Source organism: Aotus nancymaae, unplaced genomic scaffold (assembly GCF_030222135.1).
Source record: "Aotus nancymaae isolate 86718 unplaced genomic scaffold, 86718_ANA_hifiasm-v0.15.2.pri h1tg000033l, whole genome shotgun sequence".
NCBI lineage: Eukaryota > Metazoa > Chordata > Mammalia > Primates > Aotidae > Aotus > Aotus nancymaae.
In genome coordinates this window covers 14,072,674-14,090,116 of record NW_026988447.1, presented here as the reverse complement: position 1 = coordinate 14,090,116, position 17,443 = coordinate 14,072,674, and the positions used below count along the sequence as shown (strand labels likewise).

The following is a 17,443-nucleotide window of genomic DNA, read 5'->3' as shown; positions in this document are numbered from 1 at the left end:
TTAGAGTTCTCACATGAACCTCTCACCTATTTATGAGCATTCCATTCTACATATTAACTTCCACTTAGTTATTCAATATATATAAAAGATGCTTGAGATTTCAAGATGAGAATTGAGCTTATTCTTATACTGTGAATATCTGTGTGTGTATATTTATATATGTAATGTGAAAACACTAATGCACATCATTTATGAGAAATAAAATGAAATTGTTATAAAATGTATTACCTTACAACATACAGAATTTTGTTTATCTGAATTGAACATAAAACTGTTTGGAATGCAGGAAGAGCGAACCACGCTAGCAAAAGAACTTTCTTCACTTCGAGACCAAAGGGAAGAGCTAAAGGCAGACGTAGAAAAATACAAAGACTGTGACCCACAAGTCGTGGAGGAAATACGTAAGTTTGTATCATAACTTAGGGATCTTTAATTTTGATAATGAAAAAGACTTTATATTTGTAGTTGCCTGCTAACCATTCCCCTTGTATATGAGAAAATAAAACCAGTTAAGATAGTATTCTGTTTGTAGTACTCTACAATTTTGTATTTTTTTTAATATAGTAGGAAAATATTGCCTTAGTATTTTTAATAAGTCTTAATATGCCGGGCACATTGGCTCACGCCTATAATCCCAGCACTTTGGGAGGCTGAGGTGGGTGGATTGTTTGAGCTCAGAAGTTCATGACCAGTCTAGCCAACATGGAGAAAACCCATCGCTACAAAAAAAAACACAAAAATTAGCCAAGCGTGGTGACACATGCCTGTAGTCCCAGCTACTCAGGAGGCTGGGGATGGAAGGATCCTTCAAGCCCAGGAGGTCGAAGCTGCAGTGTGTTGTCCTTGTACTGTTTGTGCCATTACACTCTAGCCTGGGTGATAAAGTAGGACCCTGTCTCAAAAAAAAAGAGAGAAGTCTTAATATTAGAGTATTGAACAGTGACAGTGACAACTTTGAAATTATAAGCATTTTAAAATTAAGGAAGATGTGTGGGATAGAAGGATAAAGACATAAAATATAAGCTTAGAGAACTGAGGAGTCAGAAAAAGAGCTAATTTGGCCTTAAGAACCTTGATTCTGTAAAGAAATCTGTCACTATCTTCTAGGAAAAATGATACCATAAGTAAAAGAGTTTGCAAGTTGCAGAAAATTAGTCTGTACCTTGAGTTGCCTTTTAAATATACCAGTGATTTTTTTTTTCCTTCTTTTAAACGAGAGTCCCCAGAGCTTTGTTTTGAATGATGTTTATATATTTATGTAAAGATTGAAATTTGAACATTTGAGGAGATAAAAGAGTATATTATAAAGACATAGCATTTAATTACTCGGGTAAATATTTATAACTTCTTCATGTTTTTCTGTCTTAGCCTTTTACTTAGGAAACTTTACCAAGTGAAATTTATAGAAAAACTGATATTATAGTGTGTGATGGAAGGCTTGGAAAGGAATGGAAAATATTTGGTACGTTAAAAAACCTGAGAATAGTTTGATTGCAACTAAGCTGGCCTAGTCCTTGGCAGTGGTCTTTATAATTAAAGAATTTTTAAGCAGTTCAGTTAGTGGGAATCTAAAGTTAAACTTTATTTTAGAGACAGATCGCTCCTTTCCACAACTCCAGGAGGCACCATTCACATATATGGAATACATAGCCTAGGTGGTGATGGTGATATGTAGTGTCACTAGTTCAGCTGATTACCCAGGGTATTTTCAAAGAGAGGTGGAGGCAGAACTCCCTGAGCCAGTCGTTCTCTGTAAAGTAAGCATTTGGGGAGACATGTCAGCTCTTTTATGCTAACCACAGATTCCTTTGTCATCAGCCTGCAGAAGAAAGTGCTAACCAAATCTACACCTACAAAGTGAACCACCTTAATCTGTTTGAAAGTTTTAACTAATACCAGATGATCCTCAGTGAGCACAAGCACATCACAGCAGGAGACAAAATAGGAAGTTACTGCTAGGAAGCTAGGCCTGCACATGATTCATCTTCAAAACGAAACACAGACTGCTTGTTCAGGAGGACTTACAACATTGTGTACCTTATCTAGAGCACCTTCTCATTCTCTTGAAAGAGAACTTGAAGAACAGTTTACTTACCCAGGTTAAATACTTTCAGTGATTTATTTTCAGGATAGCATGGCTTTGCCCTCCATCAGTTCATCATGAAAAATCTGAGTTTTCACAATAACCAAATCTGACCCTTCATTTACTCTTATTTGCCTTTTTTTCTGATCTCAGTTTTGTGTGATTCTTGTACTTTTTCCTTGGTGTACCACCTTTTTGCTTACCTGTTTCATTGTCTTTAATGTCTAGGACCTACAACTCTTAGATATATCCAAAAAGACTTAAGCTTTTTCACTCTATGGTCCCCATTGTACTGCCACAGCTATTTTTTTGGGCAGGTGACCCTCACTGACATCATCTCCAATTGACTCCCCAGTCTTTTTCATAATTTTGACAAATTCTTTCCACTCAGAAATGAATACAACTCTTATTTAGTCTTACTAAACTACTGTAACCTACACTGATAGTGACCCTGAGCCAGTGGATCACATTGAGGTTCAGGAAATTAACAGGGATAGAGACTTGTGCCAGACCGGTTCATGAAGTAGGGAAAACTTGTATTTTAGGCATGTAATTTAAGATGTTGCCGTTTCTTATAGGTCTAATTCAAGTAGCAATTTTGGCAAACACATCACCTCTTAGGTAATAAAACTTGAGAAAAGAAGTTCAGGGTGTACAAAGGATGATGAACTTTCTGGAGAGTGGAATAACACAGTTGAGGAGGAGGCAGCAACTGAAATTTTAAACTGGTTGCCTCATTCTGCTGTTCATCTTAACCTTTGAATTTATACGTTTGGTAATTTATTTCCCAACCCAAGGAAAACATGCCAATGTGAATGAGTATTATACAGGATATGAGGGCTCACTGGATGAGAACAAACCCAAAATGTTCTGGTTTTCAGGGAGGTGGTTTTTTGTTTTTTTTTTTTTTTTTCCTTCCATAGGGCCTTGCTCTGTCTCCCAGGCTGAAGTGCAGGGCTCACTGTAGCCTCAACCTCCCAAGCTCAAGCCATTCTCCCACCTCATCCTACCAAGGAGCTGGGACTACAGGCACATGCCACCAAACCCAGCTAGTTTAATTTTAATTTTATTTTTTATAGAGATGATGTCTTGCTATATTGCCCAGGCTGGTCTTGAACTCCTGGCCTCAAGCAATTATCTCCCGTTGGCCTCCCAAAGTGCTGGGATTACAGGTGTGATGCTTGGCCTTTATCATTCTTCCATGCTTGGCCTTTATCATTCTTCATCAATATTGCACCTAGATTATCTTTTAATAGTTGTTTATGCAGCCATATAAAGATGGATCCTGGAGAATTTGTAATGATGAGTCTATTAGAGATATATTAATTTTGACTTGGGAATGAGAGAGTGAAAATCATTCCTTCCTGGCTTTGTGCATTTTTTTAAATTTATTAAAGAATATCATCTGTTTTGCCAGGCACAGTGGCTCATGCCTGTAATCCCAGCACTTTGGGAGGCCAAGGTAGGAAGAGAGCTTTAGGCTAGTAGTTTGAGATTAGCCTGGGCAACAGAGAGAGACCCTATCTCTACAAAAAATTAAAAATTAGCTGGGCATGCTGGCATGCACTGTAGTCCTCAAGTTTTTTCCTCCAATTTTATTATCTTTCTACTTGAGAGGCTGAGATGGGAGGATTGCTTGTATCCAGCAGTTCAAGGCTGCACTGAGCTAAGACCGTGCCACTATACTTCAGCCTGGGCAACAGAGTGAGACCCTGTCTCAAAGAAAAAGGATTAACATCTAGCAAAATAAATCTCATTATGTCTGGCATACAGGCAAAGACTACCAGACCTGGAGAGAAGTGGGAAAACATGATCTATAGTGAGCAGAAAACTCCATCAATCAAAATTGACCCAGGAATTAGGATCAGCAGACCAGAACATTAAGACAGTTATTGTAACTGTAGTCCATATGTTCAAAAAGTTAAGTGGAAATAGGGAAGATATAAAAAAGACCCAGGTCAGACTTTCGGACATGAAAACTACAATGTCGTACATGAAAAATACACTATGGTGAATTACCAGCTGGTTAAATTTTGCAGAAAAAGAAATTAGTATCAGTTGAAGATTTAGCAGTAGAAACATCCGAAATGAAACACAGAAAATAAAGATTTTTAAAAATATGAAAATAGGGCCAGGCACAGTGGCTCATGCCTGTAATTCCAACACATTGGGAGGCCAAGGTGGGTGATCACTTAAGCCCAAGAGTTTGAGACCAGCCTGGACAGCATAGGGAGACCCTGACTCATATACATAAAATAAATTTTTAAAGAATATGAAAATGGCATCTGTGAGCTTTAAGATAACTTCAAGGGATCTAATATATGTACAATTATAGTCCCAAATGGAGTGTGTTTTGGTGGGAGGAGAAGTTGCTGGGCCAGAAAAATATCTGAAGAAATAAAAGCTGAAGTTTCTCAAATTTGAAGAAAACTATAAACCCACAAATCCAAGAAATTAAAATATTTAAGTAGTAGATGCCAGTGATCCCTCACCACTAAATTTAGAGAACTTAAGACTTTAACCTCTACTCACCCCAAATCTCCACTTCTCAATGAAATTATTGTTTTTAAAATGCACTTTTTGATAATGAGGGGTTTCATGGGATTTCAGCTGTCATGTTAGTGCAGAACAGATTATACTGGATTAAAGGCTTATGAGTTTCACAAATTGATTTTAATAGGATTTGGTTCTTAGTAGCATTGCTATAGCCCTCCACCCCCCATTATTATAACACTCAGGCTTATCTCTAAGTCTGTTATGATTTATTCGGAGCAAATTTGGTGACTGTAGCTATAATTATTTGTTCATATGGGTCATGGCTATGTATTTTCTTATTTCTCAGTAACCCCCATGAGAAATATTTATATTTAATTATACCAGTTGAATTATTGGTATCGTTAAGCAAGTATTAAGATTAATTGCTTGGGAAGTTGAGGCAGGTAGATCACTAGGGGTCAGGAGTTTGAGACCAGCCTGGCCAACTTGGTGAAACCCTGTTTCTATTAAAAATACAAAAATTAGCCAGGTGATTACAGGTGGCATACACCTGTAATCCCAGCTACTCTGGACACTGAGGCAGGAGGATCACTTGAACCCAGGAGGTGAAGGCTGAAGGCTGCCATGAGCCAACATCATGCACTGCATTCCATCCTGGGTGACAGAATGAAACTCAGTCTCAAAAAAAAAAAAAAAAAAAAAAGATTAATTGCAAATATCCAAGAAGTGATATCTAAAAACAACAGTTCTTTAAACAATATTTTAATTTAGATATTCTGACCATTATTCAAATGTGACCAGATAAAACATGTTAGTAGAAATTAAATTCCCACAAAAATACTTGAAAGTATCTTAGAGGTACTTAAGAAATGTTCTTAGAAATAAATGCCAGTATGACAGTAAAAAGATGGAGTAAGGACTTCTGAAACTTTGCCCTTTCAAAAACTTGCAAAAATTATTGTAGTCAACGGTTTCAGAACTCTGGAAATTAACCAAAGGCTTACAGGAGCCTACTGAGGAAAATTAGCTGACTGAGTAAGAATAATGAGCTTTGTGGTATTGAATTTGCCTATTCTCATTTCCCACTCTCACCTCAGCAGTGACCTTGAAGGATAAAGACCCTACATTCCCATTGTCTAGGGGAGCAAAATGCAGCTAGAGCTCTTTAAGAGCCTTGATCCTAAAGAACTGTCTTTATTTGCATATTTGGTGGTTCCCCGGAGGACACCAACAGGAAAGACTGTCTTTATTGGATCTGGCTTGAGGTATGCCCAATGCTGAAATCCTCTCTGTGGGGAGTGTTTGTCTATAACAATTATAAACAATCATTTTAACTTCTCAGTTAATCATTGTTGATGGACAGTGATTCATCAACAATAGACTAATCAAACAGTAGACGAATCAAAAAGCTTAAAAGGGCCAGGTGCAGTGGTTAATGCCTGTAACCCTAACACTTTGGGAAGATTGCTTGAGCCCAAGAGTTCGAAACCAGTCTGAAGAACTCCATCTCTATAAAAAATTTTAGAATGAGACATGGTGGCATGTGCCTGTAGTACCAGCTACTAAGGAGTCTGAGGTGGGAGGATCACTTGAACCCAGGAGATCGAGATCAAGGCTGTAGGGAGCTGTGATTGCGCCACTGCACTCCAGCTTGGGTGACAGAGTGAGACCCTTCTAAAAAAAAAAACGGAGAAACTCAAGGATTTGTTCATGAGAGCCTTGAAGAGCAACATATTCCTGGAAGTGTAGAAGGCCTACATGCATGCTTAAGGTTGTTCACATTCTTAGTTAAGACCTGGGACAGTCCCTATATCTAGCTGACTTTGATGCTCTGTGCAAGCAAGAAGTGAAGACTGAGTCAGCATTATAAACTGCCTAGCTGAGAATGCATGTCCCAGCACACAGGCAAACCCTCTTAGCAAAGATGGCTGAGCCCTTTGGCAAAGAGAGCCTCTTCATAGAGATTTAGTCCAAGCGTTTAAGGAAATCTCTGTTCAATTAATAGCTTGACCACTAAGCTAACCAAATAGAGACTTCAGTGACCACACATAAGAACACAGACTTTACAGATTTAGTTCAAGAAAATTACTAAACAAACAAATTGTAACAACTACCAGAAGCAACAATCCTGGGGAGAGGGAAGAATCTGCTTTTGAGGGTTGCTATGTTTCCAAGCAACCCTTGGAAATATATGTATCTATATATATGTGTGTGTTCGTGTCTGTGTGTGTATGTATGTATGTATATATATACACACACATATATGTGTGTTATGTATTTTTTTTAACAAAGTCTTGCTCTGTTACCCAAGCTGGAGTGTAGTAGCGCGATCTCTGCTCACTACAACCTCCACCTCTCGGGTTCAAGCGATTCTCATGCCTCAGCCTTCCAAGTAGCTGGGATTACAGGCACCTTATATTATTTTTTAAATTAATTATTATTATTATTTTCTCTGTTGCCTCAGCTGGAGTGCAGTGGCATGATCATGACTCAGTGCAGCCTCAACTTCCTGGGCTCAAGCAATCCTCCTGCCTAAGTCCCCTGAATAGCTAGGACTATAGGCACATGCCACCACACAGAGATAATTTTTGTATTTTTTGTAGAGACAGGATTTTGCCGTGTTGCCCAGGCTAACAATATTTTAAATGTCCAGTTTTGCAATAAGATTATAAGACATACAGAGAAATAAACTATGGCTCACATACTGGAATAAAAATAATCAATGGAGCCAGGAGTGGTGGCTCACACCTGTAATCCCAGCACTTTGGGAGGCTGAGGTCAGGAGTTCAAGACCAGCCTGGCCAACATGGCAAAACCCTGTCTCTACAAAAATGCAAAAATTAACTAGTCATGGTGACAGGCACCTGTAATCCCAGCTACTCAGGAGGCTGAGGCAGGAGAATCACTTGAACCCAGGAGGAGGAGGTTGCAGTGAGCTGAGATCGTGCCATTGCACTTTAGCCTGGGCAACAAGAGCAAAACTCCATTTCAAAAAATAAATTAATTAATTAATGGAAACTGTTACTGAGAAAGCCCACATGTTAAACTTACTAGATAAAGACTTACTTTAAGTATGTTCAAAGAGAAATGAAAAACGAGAAACTCAAACAAAACCAAAAATTGGTTATTTAAGGGTATCACAAAGTATGCAAACCTTTAGCTAAAGAGCAAAAGGAAAACATAAGTAGCTGGGACAACAAGTTGCACCACTACACCTGGCTAATTTTTTATTATTATCTTTTGTAGAGACGGGGTCCCACTATGTTGGCTAGACTGGTCTCGAATTCCTAGGCTCAAGCAATCCTCCTGCCTCAGCCTTCCAAAGTGCTAGGATTACAGGCGTGAGCTACTGCACCTGACCAAAAAACAATATTATTAAGGAAATACTCCCCAAATTGATCTACAGATTCAATGCAAAACCTATTGAAATTTCAGCTGCTTTTTTGCAGAAGTTGATAAGCCGATCTTAAGTTTCATATGGAAATCCAAGAATAGTCAAAAGAATCTTGAAAAAGAACAAAGTTACAGACTCAAATTTCCCAATTTCAAAACTTACTACAAGGCTGCAGTTATAGAGACAATATGGTAGTGGTATAAGAATAGACATATAGGCTTGGCGCAGTGGCTCATCCCTATAATCCCAGCACTTTGGGAGGCTGAGGTGTGCGGATCACTAGGTCAAGAGATTGAGACCATCCTGGCCAACATGGTGAAACGCTGTCTCTACTAAAAATACAAAAATTAGCTGGGCATGGTTGTAGGCTCCTGTAGGCCTAGCTACTCGGGAGACTGAGGCAGGAGAATTGCTTAAACCCAGGGGGCAGAGGTTGCAGTGAGCCAAGATCATGGCACCGCACTCCAGCCTGAGCAGAGGGATACTCCGTCTCAAAAAGAAAAATAAAGAATAGGCCTATAGATTAATGGAATGGAATCGAGAGTCCAGAAATAAACCCAATTGATTTTTAACAAAGGCGCCAAGACCATGGTGAGTTGTTTGAAAAATATCTCATTTAAACTTACATATTGTCTTTAAAGGAGCAAGTACAATGAAAATGGACATTTAGGAAAGGGAAATTGTTCACATTGACTTTCCATTAATTACTAATGTTACTGCAACTACCTAAAATTCCCTTGAGAATATGCAAATTTGTAAAATAATATGTCACTATTTCAGCTTTTTTATAGCTGTTTTATATATATATTTTTTAAATTTTGTTCATATGAAAAAATATAAATGTATACATAGCTAAAGATAATTTTATATATGTAAATACATTTCATTTTATATGTATAATTTTTTTTCAGGCCAAGCAAATAAAGTAGCCAAAGAAGCTGCTAACAGATGGACTGGTATGTACTATATTACGGATAAACTATAACTAAACTCCCTTTACACTTACTGTGATGTGAAATTCAGATACCTTTGTGTGCTAGCTTTGTTCAAGAAAGGGCATTTCTGAAAAATATATGCACTACTCAGGCTGGGTGCAGTGGCTTACGCCTGTAATCCCAGCATTTTGAGAAGCCGAGATGCGCAGATCACGAGGTCAGGAGATCGAGACCACCCTGGCCAAGATGGTGAAACCCTGTCTCTACTAAAATAAAAAAATTAGCGGGGCATGGTGGCATGCACCTGTAGTCCCAGCTGCTCAGGAGTCTGAGACAGGGGAGTCACTTGAACCCAGGAGATGGAGGTTGTAGTAAGCAGAGATCATGCCACTGCACTCCAGCCTGGCAGCAGAGCAAGACTGCATCTCAAAAAGAAAAAGAAAAATATATGCACTACTCAAGTGTTTAATCATTTCAGTTATTTAAGGTTATTTTTTATAATCTTGTGAGTCATTTTGTAAAGTATAAATATTTTTGTAAAACTAATGATTGCTTCCAGTTTAACTTCTGTGCAGTTTTTCCTAAGAAAAGTCACTTGGGCTAATCACTTAACTTTCATATATGTTAACGTAAGATGGAATCTTAAAGATTTATCTTCTTGCTAATAATAATAATAGCTAAAGTTTGTTGAGGACTGACTGTATGCCGGTTATTATAATGTCTATGCTTGCCTTCTCATTTTATCTCTATAATAATCTTGTGAGGTAGGTATGATTATTATCCCTAATTTAGAAGACAAAACTAAGACCCTCAGAAGTCCAAGGCCACACACGTGCCAGACCGCATAACAGGAATTAGAATCCAGCTTTTTAGGCTGGACTTAAAGTGACCACGTTTAGTCAAAGGCGATTAGTCACTGGAAGAACAGATGCTGGAGCCAGGTTTCTGTAACTCCCTGTCCAGGCCTGTTTCACACAAAAAAATAAGGATTATTTTTTCCTACTCTATTTTAGAATTAAATAGATTGGTAAAATCAATATAATTGGGCTTTAGGTGTTTTTTTTTTTTTTTAATGAAATTGCAGTCTTATTTATTACAAAGGTATTTCTTATGTAAGGTAATGCTTTAGTGATGAGAACAGAGGAGGGTAAAACAGCAAACTGTCATAAAAGAAAATAATGAAACAAGTGTCCCACAAAGTATAAATAAATGTGGATTTTTGGCCAGGTGTGGTGGCTCACGCCTGTAATCCCAGCACTTTGGGAGGCCGAGGCTGGCAGATCACGTGAGGCCAGGAGTTCGAGACCAGCCTGGCCAACATGGTGAAACCCCGTCTCTACTGAAAATACAAAAATTAGCTGAATGTGGTAGTTCATGTCTAGTTCCAGCTACTCGGGAGGCTGAGGCAGGAGAATGGTTTGAACCTGGGAGGTGGAGGTTTCAGTGAGCCGAGATTGTGCCATTGTACTCCAGCCTGGGTGACAGAGGAAGATTCTGTCTCAAAAAAAAAAAAAAATGTGGATTTTTAGGTTAAAAATAAGACAAGAATCCACAGTGATTTCCCCCAGTAGTTTCAACAGAGAGGCTCAGCACACAGTAGGCACAGGCAGCACGTGTGTGTAGTGGGAGGAACGTGGCTTTGAAAGGAATCCAAGCTGTTCTCCTTACTTGCCGTGTGACCTCTTGACTTCTCAGCCTGCTTCCTCATCTCTTCAGTGTGGATGAGTAATATCGACCTCCCATTTTGGGAGGATTAAATAAGACAGTTTGTAAGCCCTTCTGCACCATGTTGGACACATAGATAAATACTTCCCTTTTCCTTTTTTTCTCTTAAAAAAGTTCATGTTTTTCAATTGATCATAAACTTCCAAAATTATAATTGGAAAAACATTTGGAATGGCTTTTTTTTTCCTATCAGCTGCAGAAGAACCTGGGACTTTTAAAATCATGAGGAAGAAAGATATTTTTAGAACAGCAGAAACAACTGTTAAGAACCATATTTCCATTTGAAGTTACAGCTTACTCCTTCCAGCTTCCAGCATAAACATGTGTTATGAATGAAAAGACAGAGATAGGAGATAAAGCATCACACCTCAGAAAACCTCCACCTTCATAACTAACAAAAGAAAACAGTAATAAAATAATTTTGTCCTAGTCTATTTTAGAATTAAGTAGATTAGCCAAATCAATATAATTGGCCTTTGTTTTTTTCTTTTTTTATGAAATTACAGTCTTATATATCATATAGCTATTAAAGTTTGCCATAATATTCATAGTAAAAATATATAGAAAAACAATTTGCTTTCTTTTTACTTAAAAAAGTCCTGCACTTTGAGAGGCCAAGGCCTCTTGAGGTCAGGAGATGGAGACCAGCCTGGCCAACATGATGAAACCACATCTCCACTAAAAATACAAAAATTAGCCAGGCATAGTGGTGTGCACCTGTAATCCCAGCTACTCTGGAGCCTGAGGCAGGAGAATTGCTTGAACCCAGGAGGCATAGGTTGCAGTGAGCCAAGGTCGTCCTCCAGCCTGGGCAAGAGTGAGACACTGTCTCAATTTAAAAAAAAAAAAAAAAAAAAAAAAAAAAGGCCTTAAAATGTATCTAGTATTGAGAATATTTACTGTTCAACAATTCAGTATCTCAGTTCTACGGGATGAGAGATTACCTCCGAGTCTAAGTACAGAAATGCCACATCTAAATATTTTGTGACATTAAATACACTTTAAGTGTGACTTCAATTATATCATGTAAAACCTTGCTTAATAATTGAGATAGTGGCCACGCACAGTGGCTCACACCTGTAATCCCAGCACTTTGGGAGGCCAAGGCGGGTGGATCACAAGGTCAGGAGTTCGAGACCAGCCTGGCCAACATGGTGAAACCCCGTCTCTAGTAAACATACAAAAATTAGCCGGGTGTGGTAGCATGCACCTGTAGTCCCAGCTACTCGGGAGGCTATGGCAGGAGAATCGCTTGAACCTGGGAGGCAGAGGTTGCAGTGAGCTCAGACCACACCATTGCACTCCAGCCTGAGTGACAGAGTGAGACTTTGTCTCAAAAATATGATGATAGTAATAATAATTAAGATGGTGAAGTTCTTATAAAACATATGATGGGTATATATCCAAAGGATTATAAATCGTTCTACTATAAGGACACATGCACACGAATGTTCATTGCAGCACTGTTCACAGTATCAAAGACCTGGAACCAACCCAAATGCCCATCGATGATAGACTGGACAGGGAAAATGTGGCACATATACACTATGGAATATTATGCAGACATCAAAAACAATGAGTTCGTGTCCTTTGTAGGGACATGGATGAACCTGGAAACCATCATTCTCAGCAAACTGACACAAGAACAGAAAATCAAACACCGCATGTTCTCACTCACAGGTGGGTGTTGAACAATGAGAACACATGGACACAGGGAGGGGAGCATCACACACTGGGGTCTGTTGGGGGGAAATAGGGGAGGGACAGTGGGGGGTGGGGAGTTGGAGAGAGATAGCTGGGGAGTTGGGGAGAGATAGCATGGGGAGAAATGCCAGGTATAGGTGAAGGGGAGGAAGGCAGCAAATCACGCTGCCATGTGTGTACCTATGCAACAGTCTTGCATGTTCTTCACATGTACCCCAAAACCTAAAATGCAATAAAAATAAATAAAGAAATAAAACATATGAAAGGGATAGGTGTCCTGAGGTCCTAACCTAGATTCATTGCAAATGATATTGCCCATCCTATTCCTTTATGTATCTTTGGTGTGCCACTGTCACCGTATAAATCAAACAGGAATTCTGCCAGTCTTAAGATTATTTCTTTAAATAAAAAAAATTATTCTATATCCATTTATAAAAATTTGTATGTAATAGGGAAATTATTTGACAGGGAATGAAGTCTCAAGATTGTCAGTGACATTATCTTGAAGGCCAACATTCCAGTGGCTCAAGGAAATGTTTAATCAGAGTCTTCTTTGAATTGGTCCATTAGGTGTTGTTGCGAAGAGGGTTTTATTTCTTCTTTTTCTTTTCTTTTTTTTTTTTTTTGAGACTGAGTCTTGCTCTCGCCAGGCTGGAGTGCAGTGGTGCGATCCCGACTCACTGCAACTTCCGTTTTCCGGTTTCAAGCAATTCTCCTGCCTCAGCCTCCCAAGTAGCTGGGACAACAGGCACGCACCACCATGCCCGGAGAATTTTTTGTACTTTTAGTAGAGATGGGGTTTCACCATGTTGGCCAGGATGGTCTCGATCTCTTGACCTCAGGATCCACCCGCCTCGGCCTCCCAAAGTGTGGGGACTTTTTCTTGTTTTTAATCTTTAAATGTTTGTAATGAATAGTTTCTTATCCTCCTGTGAATCAGGAACTCCTTTCTATAGAGGCTATTCAGTAGTCTTACCCTGGTGCCTCATTCTCTTTTCTGATCCAGGTTTGAAGTTTGTTCCTGCAAGCTTCCTACATTGTTGTATCTGTTCTCTCATTTCCTAAAAATCTTTCTGTCTTCATGGAGCCTATCCTGTAAGCAATACACATAAGACTTGGCCGTTTCTCTCTAAGACACCTATCACTTTGTAATTGTTTAGTCGTAAATTATTTTTTTTTCTTTCTTGGGTCATTGAAGGCATAGGTTCTTCACATTCTGTAATACCTGCAGTACACCTGATACTTGTCTTATGTAGCAGCAGACCCTCTATAACATTTGGGTGTGATTAGCAAGAAAGTCCTGGTTGGTCAGAGACTGGTCAAAATTATCCTAGAGTGCCTTATGGTATTATTTTAACATTCTCTCTTAAGTTGTTATGAAAAGTAACGATTCATTTTAGATTGTTACAAAGAGTAAAGATCATTTTAATATCTGTTGACATTCCATAACACTTTAATTGAAAGAAATTAATTTTGTTAACACTGTTCTATTTGATGCAGTAGTATTCACCATAAACCTCATTCCAGAAAGGTATTTATCATTATTTGATACCTGGAATTAAAGTTCCATAGAAACAGTATTTTAAAAAGTGATCAAACTCCGTGTATTAGTTTGCTAGAGATGCCTGAACAAAATATCACAAATAGGGTGGCTTAACAGAAATTTTTCTCACCACCCTGGGGGGTGAGAAAAGATCCTTTCTCAAGGAAAAAAAAGGAAAAGAAAGAAAATCTACCATTCTTCCCAGTGCAGATGAACAAATTTCAAGATAAAGATGTTGGCAGGTTCGGTTTCTTCTGAAGGTCTTCCTTCTCCCTGTGTCCTCTCACCATCTTCCCTGTGTCTCTCAGTGTGTCCAAATTCCCTTTTCTTATAAAGACACCAACCTGACTGGATTAGGACACGCATCCCAGTGACTTCATTTACATTTAATCGCCTCTTTGAAGATCTGTTTCAGTATAGTCACATTCCGAGGTAGTAGGGGCTAGGACTTCAGCATACAAATTTGGGGGGAAATGATTCAGCCCATAACATTCCAGAAGAACCTATTCTAACCCTTTACTTCATTATCACTACTAATAGGGTGTTTAACATTTTACAGAATACTCTGACAAGCTATAAAACCTTACACCATTATTTTTTCTGTGTGTATAATACATTTTCATCATAAAGGTTGTATATGTACATTAAAGAAATGTATGAAATTAAGAAAAGAACGACTGGGCGTGGTGGCTCACACCTATAATCTCAGCATTTTGGGATGCTGAGATGGGTGGATTGCTTGAGCTCAGGAGTTTGAGACCATCCTGGACAACATGGTGAAACCTCATCCCTACAAAAAATGCAAAAATTGCTGGGTATAGTGGTGCATGCCTGGCGTTTCTGCTACTTGTGGGGCTGAGGTGAGAGGATTGCCTAAGCCTGGAAGGTTGAGGCTACAGTGAGCTAAGATTGCACTACTGCACTCCAGCCTGGGAGACAAAGCAAGATCCTTTCTCAAGGAAAAAAAGGGAAAAGGAAAAAAAGGGAAAAGAAAAAAAATTTACTGTTCTTCCCAGTGCAACCACTGTGAGCACACTCACACTCTCCTGCCTCCCTCACTAGCTGTGCTTAGGGGCCATTCCTGATGAGTAGACATTTAGCTTGCTTGTATTTTTTTTATTATGACACTGGTATAAAGACCCTTGACCAAAAATCCTTGTACACAGTTCATTTTATTTCCTTGGGATAAATCCCCTGAAGTAGATATACCCTCCTTTTTTCAGTGGTTAATGCATTTTAAATTCCCCCAGGGGATGCTGAGGACATGTCTATTCTTAGTCTTAAGAGAACAGAACCCCTTTTCTATTCTCCCCACACCCTCTCCCTACTGGCCTGATTGTCTGGAAGCCATTACTGTCTGTGGGACAGGAAGAAGGATCTGGAGAGAATGTGTTCCCCTTGGGAACAGGAGCAACTTTAATTCATGAGGCAGCAGCCCTGGCCTCTGCTGTGGAAATGTAGAAGAGAAACCATTAACCTGTCCCTGTCTTTGTGTCATTCTTAAGTCTGGTATTTAGCAACAAGCAGCTTACAGAATTTTTAAATATGAGATCTATTAACTTGTTCCAAATAGTATTTAAATATTAGTTGCCATTACTCTTAAAAATACAGAAAACTCTGAAAGTTAATAGAAGAAAGTAAAAGAACAATGAAGATAATTATACTTGAAATGTTTTGTGATTGTGCTTTTCTCAAAATGATTTCTCAATTTTCTTTTTAGATAACATATTTGCAATAAAATCTTGGGCCAAAAGAAAATTTGGGTTTGAAGAAAATAAAATTGATAAAACTTTTGGAATTCCAGAAGACTTTGACTACATAGACTAAAATATTCCATGGCAGTGAAGGATGTAAATTTTAAACTATTATCTAAATAAGTGTACTGAATTGTCATTTGCCTGTAACTGTATGTGTCCTTTTATTAATGTTAAATAAAGTGTAAAATGCAGATGTTCTTCACCCTTTTTGGTAGATCACACGCAGGATGATGACCATATCCCCCCCAGTCCTCATCAAAGTAGGACATAAAGCCTTGCACCTCATTCCAGGCAGATTTACAAATGATTTTCTTTAAGATCAAAGCCATGACGTGATAACATTTTAGTTTTGATTAAATATTAATGTTAACTATTAAGGGTGTATTTGGGCCATGCATGGTGGCTCACACTTGTAATCTCAGCGCTTTGGGAAGCTGAGGCGGGCAGATCACTTGAGCTCAAGGAGTTTGAGACCAGCCTGGCCAACTTGACAAAACCCCATCTCTATTAAAAAGTAATCCCAACTACTCAGGAGGCTGAGGCAGAAGATTGCTTGAACCAAGGAGGCAGAGGTTGCAGTGAGCTGAGATTGTACCACTGCACTCCAGCCTAGGCAACAGAGTGAGGCTCTGTCTCAAAATAAATGAGTTAATTAATTAATTAATTAATTAATTTTGAGGCTGAGCACAGTGGCTCATGCCTGTAATCCCAGCACTTTGGGAGGCCGAGCTTGGTGAATCACCTGAGGTCAGGAATTCAAGACCAGCCTGGCCAACATGATGAAACCCCGTCTGTACTAAAAAAAATACAACAAATTAGCCCAGTATGGTGGCTGGTGCCTGTAATCCCAGCTACTTGGGAGGCTGAGGCAGGAGAATTGTTTGACTCAGGAGGAGGAGGTTGCAGTGAGCTGAGATTTCGCCACTGGACTCCAGCCTGGGCAACAAGAGCGAAACTCCGTGTCAAAAAGTATTTTTTTGGCTGGGTGTGGCGTCTCACACCTGTAATCCCAACACTTTGGGAAGCCGAGGCAGGCAGATCACTTAAGCCCAGGAGTTCGAGACCAGCCTGGGCAACATGATGAAAATTCCATCTCTACATAGAAATACAAAAATTAGCTGGCTGTGGGGTGCGTACCTTTAAGTCCCAGCTACTTGGGAGGCTGAGGTGGGAGGATCGCTTGAGCCTGGGAGAGGGAGGTTGCAGTGAGCTGAGATTGTGCCTCTGACTCCAGCTTGAGTGACAGAGTAAAACCCTGACTAAAAATAAATAAATAAAATTTTTTTGTTAAAAACCAAAGCAAACACACACATTAGCCTAGCCCTACACAGGGTCAGGATCACCAATATCACTGTCTTCACCTCCACATTCTGTCCTGCAGGAAGGTCTTCAGGGGCAGTAACTTGCATAGAGCCGTCATCTCCTATGATAACAACTTATTCTTGAAAACCACCTGAAGAAAAATTTTTAATAAGTAAAAGAAAAAAGGAGTACATTCTAACATTAAAAATATGGAAAATATATAAGCCAGTAACAGTCATTATCATTGTCAAGTATTATGTATGATACATGATTGTGTTGCTATACTTTTCTACAGCTGGCAGTGCAGTAGGTTTGTTTACACCATCATCACCATAAATAGATGAGCAATGTGTTGCACTAAGACATTACCACAGCTACGATGTCACTAGGTTGTAAGAGTGTTTCAGTTCCATTATAATCTCATGTATGTAGTCTGTTCTTGACACTTGTTAAACAGTGCATGACTGTAGTTGTGTTTGTATAGCATACATTACCAACTATATA

General features: G+C 39.0%; 1 protein-coding gene across 4 annotated transcripts in view; it reads left to right on the top strand.

Moving 5' to 3' along the window:
- MND1 (meiotic nuclear divisions 1) overlaps positions 1-15,850 on the top strand; it is a 62,963-nt gene extending 47,113 nt beyond the window's left edge. For 3 of the 4 annotated variants that reach the window (XM_064383807.1, XM_012448525.2, XM_064383808.1), the window contains 3 exons: positions 287-401; positions 8,885-8,929; positions 15,601-15,848. In XM_064383807.1, coding sequence (XP_064239877.1) covers positions 287-401; positions 8,885-8,929; positions 15,601-15,707 — 267 coding nt within the window. In that variant the 3' untranslated portion in view covers positions 15,708-15,848. Of the gene's footprint in view, positions 1-286; positions 402-8,884; positions 8,930-15,600 lie in introns of all 4 variants that reach the window. The other variant, XM_012448526.2, reaches the window with a different exon arrangement.
- Positions 15,851-17,443: the final 1,593 nt, after the last annotated feature.